Consider the following 8,596-nt stretch of genomic DNA (forward strand, 5'->3'; position numbering starts at 1 on the left):
GAGAGAGGCGATGATGTTTACAGGTGAAGAGACAGACAATGAGTCCTGAACCACTTTTGGCTTGGACGGCAGACGACCTCTTCTACCTTTCAGGCTGTCTGTTCTCCAACTACACAGAGGGGACAATATGTACACTTATTAAAATAGCTTTGAGGGTATGTGGGTATTTAAATTTTTTTATATAATTTGAACTAATTGATATTATGTCATTTTTTATATATTAATATAATATTTTTAATTCTCACCTTCTTTCACCATTCCCACAGCTAGGCACTTTTGGAAGCGGCAGAACTGGCACCTGTTTCTCCGCCTTTTGTCCACTGGGCAGTCTTTGTTGGCGAGGCAAACATACTTGGCGTTTTTCTGTACTGTGCGCTACAAAATTCAAAAAGGAAACCTAGTCAGTCAAATGAGCCTAATGCACAAATCTAAAATGCTGAGGTGAGTTGACATGACATGTCTTGCTGCTAAATTATTATAAGTGCTAATCAAGTATAGTATGCTCGCACTCTCTCACCTTGAAAAAGCCTTTGCATCCTTCACAGGTGCGCACCCCGTAATGCTGACAGGAAGCATTGTCTCCACACACTGCACAGCGTCCTTCGTTTCCTGTGGGGCTCCTTACTTTAGGAGACAGGTGTCCATCCATTAGTCCTGAGCCATCCCGACTGCCCTGCTCCAGGCTGAGTGGGCTGAAGGGAAGTGGAGAACCATGTTGCTGGGAATGAGAAAAGGGATCCTGATCTGGGTGTTGTGGATGGAGCTGTCCCAAAGGAGAAAGCTCGTCGTGCCCAAACGTGAAGAAAGATGTGGCCTGGTTCAGAGGCTTCTCTGAACCCCAGCAGCCCTCATCAGGGGAGCAGGGACTAAAGGTGCTGTCCCAGGCAGACATGGGCTGGAATCCCGGGGTAGAGGGCGATGGCACAGAAGCTGGACTTCCAAAGCAGTTTGACCCACCTGAAGAGGACAGCGTCTCGTCTAGGTAACTCAAAGCGAATGTGCCTGGGTAACAGCCGTACACCTGGAGGTCGTCCAGCTTGAACAAGTCCTGCCCGGAGGTGCCGCCCGGACAGGCAGAAGCAGCTCCCGTGGCGATCTGGCATGAGTAGGTATCAAACTCCCCAACGTAGCCTCCGACCAGAGAGGTGATGCTGGGTAGGGAGGGTGTGGAGAGCTGGTCCCGCTGGTCAGTCACATCCATAGCCAACCTGGAGGTGAAGTCAGGATTCAAAAACTCTGAGCTGAAGAGGGAGCTCTCATAGGTCTGGACTCCATGTTGACTTTGAACACAGGTCATTTCTGTAGAACAGAACCACAACATCTACTTTTCAATACCGTAGATATAGCTGCTGAAACATCAAACGCCTCAAGAGCTGAATAACGCATCCTAACCTATACCTAGATTGACTTACTCGCCGACCAAAGAGTCTGTATAGACACAGTTCTCTAAAGTGCCTTTTATATTTATGAGAAAACTTAGAGAGCCATCTGGCTGGAAAGGGCAGCCATGCTTAATATTGTGTTACCACATTAAGAACGTCAGACAAACATGACACGTGGGTTGCCTCACTGAGAGGGTGTGTATGATTGTGAGTGGGCGGTGTATGTATATGGAACTTTTTTAGATAGACTAAAATTTCCCCAGCAAACACAGACATAGTGTTCCATAAGGTAAGTGATAAGATAAATGACGAAAAAAAAACTGTAGGCAGTGAAAAAAGGGCTTAAATTCAATCATAATACATTTCTAACATCCTTCCACATGTATTCAATTTGGCAATGGAAATATTTGGAAAACATGCCACTATTAACTTGCTTTAAAAGAGTAATTCTGCAGAAAGTAATTTAATGCACTTGGTAAATGCAAAAGACAATTCTGGCTCAGCAGTTGACAGACATTCATGACCTTGCACCCAGAGCAAAGTGAGAACATGGGACCTGATGATCATTTGACCCCTGGACATTTCATTGCCTCAATTATGTTGACTAATAATGCACCGACTATACCAGTCAGTGCATTAGCAATAGATATGTTTCTTAAAGTCAAAAATGTCTAGGTAGTGTAACTGTCTGACAATTGAAAAAAATTATTGTTTAGCATAATATTTTATAATTATTTAAAAAGAATCAGTGAAGCAATTTTGTTTTAGAATATTATCCATATTGTGAAAAATCAGTCAGTGTGGCATAACCAGCATGCAGGAAGCCAGGTCATTTTGTTTACAAAATAATAATAATAAAAGTAAATAAATAAACAGATAGGACCCCCTTCAGACCCTGAGTGTCAAGGTCATTACTATTATTATTTTATACAAAAAGGCACATCTTTTGTGTGTGTACACTAAATAATTAAGTTGTGTATCAAAGGTCAAGTATTTAACTACTTTGTACGTAAATGCTACGCCACTTGACATTTTTAGAGTAAATCAAAATGTGTAGAAAATAAACGTTTTTCATATGGATACGATAATAAGATTTCTAAGATCTTGTTTAAATTACATTGTTCCTTTCATGGTTTGTCGTTTGTCTTTTACCTATATGAACCGTTTAATATATTTATGTATCATTCAAAAAATAGCCTAAGTACAGTCAGGTTTAAAAAGAGAGTGTATGCAGATAAGTTGTTGCGCGAGCACCTGTTGCAGCGAGACAGCGCGCGAGCAGAAGCGCACCACTAACACACACACCCTCTCGGTCTAATCTTTAATTTTTTACGGGTTCACATTTCTTATCTTCTCACATTCACATCTTGTTACATTTTAAATTCCAGAAGCCGACTCATTCTGCGCTTTCAACTCAATCTGGATTCGCACTAGGCTATTTGCTTCTGAATAACTCGCAGTAAAGAAGTGTAGTAAAGAATACAAACTACATAAAATTAGACCTCAGCAGCATAAATGTTTCAGTTTATGAACACGCACACATACGTTGGATTACTGCAAACTCATTTGCTGTTCGTATATGGTTTAAAAGAAGCATAAAAACAGAAAGAAAGGAGTATTAACTGACTTCCGAATTTTAGCAAAAATATTTACGTACCTGAAAATGTGTTGTGGTGAGGGACTTATAAGTGTCCGTATTCCAAGTGATGGATAACCATGTATAAATGTCCCCGGCCACGACAAGACTGTTTTCTCAAATTTCTGTGAGCGAGCAGATATATAGCGACTACTTTATTGTGCCATTACGTCAAAGGTGCATCCTCTCGAGGCGTTCCACTGGCAAATATGGCCATGCAGGGGCGGAGATCCTTGGCAAATCTTTCCGGCTGCCGACCAATCAGAGGGCTCGCAGTCAAAAGACATGACGCACACACGGGATTCCATTGACGCAAACAATCCGCACGTTTATTGTTCTAATTATAGCTGCTCTGACTGCAACTGGTTGAATTTAGTTAAAAATAGTGAGAAGACACAAATAACTAGCAGATGATTAAAGATGAGCATCCGAGTAAAACGAAACACACAAAGCTTTTTTACGTTTTAAACAGGATTCATTAAGAGGATTAAAACAAATAAAAAAGTATGTTAGCAATATCATTTTATGTAGCCAATATACGTATATATTGTTAGAATATATTTTTTAGAAATATATTACACTGGGTAAATCCATTATGTTTTTTTTTTTTTTTTTACATTTTCCCTTAAATTCTCAGTTATTATTGCTGCCGCACGAGACAGTTTCCTCTTAAAGAAAACCACATCGAGCCCACTAGGAGAGGGTAGGGCTACACTTGCACACCCTGAACGTGTCAAAACATGAAAGTGTTCAAAGAAAAAATGAAAACGGAAGTTAGCGCTGTCTGAGTAGGCTACTGCAATATAGGGTGTGTGAGGGATTGACAGTGCCAGTAAATGCCACGTCCCTTGTGCCATGCGGTGATTCTCATGCTTAAAGGTTTTCCTTTTATCTGGGAATGAAAATAAACCAACTTCAAGTCACAAATATTATTTTAGTGTGTCCTGGACTTTGCACTAGGCTACTCTTGAACTTCCAGTTAGTAGCCTACTCAGGACAATTTTTGTGAACAAAGATTAGCGTATATTAAAATTGCACTCTGTTGATCACAAATAAAAAGTATGTAATGAAATATTCTAGATTGGGAATAAAATTGTATAAATCAAATATTGAAAAAAAAATCCATATTGATACAGCTATTCAGAATACTATGGAGTGTCTATGGTGTTTATGGCCCTGTCTGCCTTATCTACTACAGACATGTTCATCTATAAGGTCAACAATCTGACCTTATGCATGTCATACTGCTGTTTCACTTTAACTTGCGGAAATAATTCATATGACGAAAGATATTTAAAGAAAAAAGCTTTATTGACATCCATCATCTGATATTTTGAGCACTAGTAACTCCTGACAAATGTAAAAACATCCTGTCTCTGCATGTTGTAGGTGTCAATTTTCATACTACTAAACAATTATACTCTAGTTGGCTACCTTTTAGGTACAATAAATCAACAGCCAACCATCAACCAAGGTGAGATGTTTGTGCTGCTATTTTAAAGAGCATGTCCTGATCCAGATACAGTATGCTTGCTGAGTGGGCTACTAGGTGATGATAGAGGCAGTCCATATCAGTTGTTTCTCACATAGTACTTTCACACCTGAGACAGAGAGTTTCCATGTCATAATCCATTTTCCTCTGCCACATGGCCGAGTATAACCTTTCAGTAATATGCAGTGAATGAGTGACCCAGTCTTGCTGAATAGGTTGATTCAAGTGCCGGTGGCCAAATAACATGAAATGCAGGCCGCTGACACAGTATCCAGTTTAAAAACAAGGACATCAGGTCATCAAAAGAATTCAGAGTAGGCCAACATGATAGCAGGAACTGCGCGGTAAGTTAACTGACTTCAACACTTTGGAGATGGAATACAGATTGAAAATATTTTGCCTGTGCTTGACCTGTGATTATATTAGGTCAATATAGGCTGAAAGTGCAACTATTATCTGTTTGTCTTCCAATTTAGGTTTTTCACACGTAGGCAAAGCATAATAAAAACATCTTCGGAATTAGTTTATTCTCAGTTACCTATGCATGATTTATGGAGCTATTCCAGCAATGTCTTTTTTATTCTTCTTGAAGACTGAATCTCTTGTCCAAGTCATATTTCAATCCAAAATAAATAGCCTATAAATATGCATAAAGAAAATGAAGCCCATTTGAAATACATTAATTATTTTTTATTTTAAATCATAAAGACAATGCAACAAATATAATCAGGATTTAAATTTTTTTTTTTTACAGTCATGCAAAAAAAAAAAAAGATAAAATATATTATGAATAAAATCAATTATTCAATCAAAATGTATTTTTGTATTCCTTTCTTTTTATTTTGGGGTTAAATGTGACATTTACTGCATATTCTCGGTAGGTTGCAGTCTAAAACACGCTTTATCGTGCTGAAGTCTTTTATCGGTGTTTCCTGACATTCTCCGTGTTTTTGCCCATTTCCATCTCGCAGTCTGTATACCCAGAATTGCCTTTACCTCTTCTTTCCGAGTTGGCATCTTTTTTCTGTTCAAAGACTTTTGCACACGAGCCTGTTATTTCTCAAGGCAGCCGCGGAATCTCCTTCATTCTTCCACATTGTGATGCGCGGACAGGAGCGGGAGCCGCGCCGTCGATCTCTCTAGATTCGCTCTTCCTCTTTAGACCGTGCGGTCGGAGAAAAGAAAGGATGTGTCTTGTCTCAGTCACAGACACCAAAAAGAGGAAGCTCCGTCAATGACGCCATGAAGCGCTTTGGCTGACGTAGAAGGAATCCCTCCCCCGTGCGCTGCCATATGGGGAAGCCCAGCCGAATACAGCAGAAGCGCCTGTTGCTAAATGACGCGACAGTTTTCCATTACGGCGTCCATTTACATCGTGCCATAAGCCGGATCAAGAGCTTAATTACCTTTGGGTTAAACCTTTTAGGGACTGATGATAAGGTAAACGAGCACCGAGGGACAGTTACAGTTCAGTTATCTTACAGCTGCTGAGTTGTTGGCATATAGCTTGAGCTGAACTTGTCACGAGGGGCGGGATAGGAAAAAGACGACGAGGAAGTGGTCACAAGGCCATGAGAAAAACATTGTGCTGACACGCAGAAAGCGATCAGATCGGAACAGGTGTTACGAGAAAAAAAAAAAGATAAAAAAAATACATATTTCAAATGAGTAAGAAAAGAACATCTCAGAACCCAACAGGACTTGAAACAACAGTCGTTAGCCTGAGTTACTATATGGAATCCACATAGTCTGTCAAGTCTTAAACTTGCAAGGCCATTTTGCTTTAGAGGAGTAGCTACACATAGTCATTTTACACATTAAGAAATAACCAACAATTTTGAAAAATATCATTACAATTATACAAACTCCAACAATGACACTACTGGTCATGTGATCTCAAACTGGCAGTCACCTTGACCTGTGTTATGTAAAATTAAACAGCTATTTCTAGGCCACTGAAAAAGTGGCAATGCAAGTGGACATCTTACAACCACGACACCCACAACCACGGTGTACTTGTCTAACATTTAATTTCAAAACCATGGGATTGGTCCACTTCCCCTGTTCTGGAAAGAGTTTCCATTAGACGTTGGAACGCAGCTGTGGGGATTTTGCACGCATTGAGACAAGAACATCAGTGAAGTCAGGTGCTGATGTTGGGTCTGGGCCTGGCTTGCTATCTGCGTTCCAATTCATCCCAAAGGTGTTCAGTGGGGTTCAGGTTTGGCCTTTGTGGAAGCCAGTCAAGCCAGCCCTTTTTTACAAGTTATTATATTTTCTCTGTTGTAAAAAGAAAAACAAACAAACATGGAATGCCATCATTCTGTTTGGTTTCAAATGTTGTCTTTCACTTTTCACTCAGTAAAAAGAAAAAAAAACTTAAAAGAAACTGTTAAAATCTCCTTTTCAGTAGAGGCATTGCTTGGGTCTTTTCACCAGAATTTAGCTGGATATATATATATATATATATATATCAGTGGCGGGGCGTGCATTTTACACCTAGGCCTTCAGTGGCGTCCTACATGAATTAATCCATCTCTTCATACCATCATAATGATGCCACGGCTATAGAAACCATAAATATTACACAGTAATGCAGTATAACAGGGCACTACATAACAGACAGGTATCTTATATAGCGAGAATGAATGTCATTACTAAAGAAAGAAACCCATCACCAGCAAGTGTAACGGTGACCACACCGGCAGTCTTACCAACTACTATTGTTTCCTCAGGCAGGGTCCGTGTACAGCCTGTCATTAAAAGAAGATGCCCTATTTGCAGTGTCCTCATGAATAGAAAAAACTTTAAAAAACACATTGACTGGAAACCAGTGGCGGGTCGTGCATTTTACACCTAGGCCTTCAGTGGCGTCCTACATGAATTAATCCATCTCTTCATACCATCATAATGATGCCACGGCTATAGAAACCATAAATATTACACAGTAATGCAGTATAACAGGGCACTACATAACAGACAGGTATCTTATGTAGCGAGAATGAATGCCATTACTAAAGAAAGAAACCCAATTAACAATTGCGCAACACATCATCTGTAGCTGAAGCATTAACCTAACAAAATGACACAAATACAATCCATCCGATGTTCTTACAGACATTTATTCACCCAAACGCATTTATACCTTACAGATAGCATTGGTATAAAACAAACAAGGTGATTACATGTGTTTTAAAGCTGATCTAACAATTTAATGTTCTCTTCCTGCTTTATTTCGTCTTCACGAGTCTCCCCGCCGGTCTGCCAGCGCACTGCGGGAGGAAAATACTGGTTAGCACAGCTTTACTAGGAAAGTGAGCAAGTAACATTAAAATAATTCATACAAGACGATGAAGAAAAAGTGTATACATGTGTTTTAACGTACCTCTGTGACTCTCATCTCCCCACTGGTCTGCCTCTGCCAGCGGCGCAGCGGCCGGAGGAAAAGACCGGTTAATACAGCTCCACTCGGGAAACAGAGATATTCTTACGGAAACTTAAACCTGGCTTTATATCGCGCAAATAACAGCAGCATACAACGCATCAAGCGATAAAAGAGTCAAAAATGAAAATTAACCTACCATACTCTAGTGGTTTTTCATCTTCACGAGTCTTTCACAGAGCCGGTGCCGAGGAGGTGTGTGGTTGTTTTTCGCAGTCATTTAGATTTAGGACTACTGTTTTTATATTGACTAAATATAGTAGGCAAATCTTTTTTCAAAATGCACTGAATATCTAAACCTGAGAAACAGTAATAAAAGTTTTACTAAGTTTTAATAAAATGATTTACAGTGATGCTGTTTGCTAGCTAGTATGCTGACCATCCAATCAAAGGACGAGAAAATGCTGACGTTATCGTTAGCCAGCTAGATGGCCCTGGTGCTGCCAACTCGAAATCTGATTGGTTAAAGCAACAGTTTCATTGCCATTGATTTAAGCTAACAGACACCAGCACTGTTCATTCTGAAGGCCTTAAGTAGTGTTGTTTTTGGCGGCCTGTTTTAATTTTAGTCTAGTCTTTGTGTGAAACTGTCATTTTAGTTTTTATTAGTTTTAGTCACGTTCATACTCTTTTTAGTCTAGTCA

General features: G+C 39.7%; 1 protein-coding gene across 1 annotated transcript in view; it reads right to left on the reverse strand.

Moving 5' to 3' along the window:
• LOC107756405 (nuclear receptor subfamily 4 group A member 1-like) overlaps positions 1 to 3,174 on the reverse strand; it is a 5,120-nt gene extending 1,946 nt beyond the window's left edge. Inside the window, exons 1-3 of the mRNA XM_016573498.1 lie at positions 3,040 to 3,174; positions 518 to 1,299; positions 246 to 375 (exon numbers count right to left, since the gene is read on the reverse strand). Of these exons, the coding sequence (XP_016428984.1) occupies positions 246 to 375; positions 518 to 1,297 (910 nt within the window). The 5' untranslated portion in view covers positions 1,298 to 1,299; positions 3,040 to 3,174. The remainder of the gene's footprint in view (positions 1 to 245; positions 376 to 517; positions 1,300 to 3,039) is intronic.
• Between the last annotated feature and the right edge of the window lie 5,422 nt (positions 3,175 to 8,596).

This window comes from Sinocyclocheilus rhinocerous, unplaced genomic scaffold (assembly GCF_001515625.1).
Source record: "Sinocyclocheilus rhinocerous isolate Xijiao unplaced genomic scaffold, SAMN03320098_v1.1 scaffold712, whole genome shotgun sequence".
Classification (NCBI taxonomy): domain Eukaryota; kingdom Metazoa; phylum Chordata; class Actinopteri; order Cypriniformes; family Cyprinidae; genus Sinocyclocheilus; species Sinocyclocheilus rhinocerous.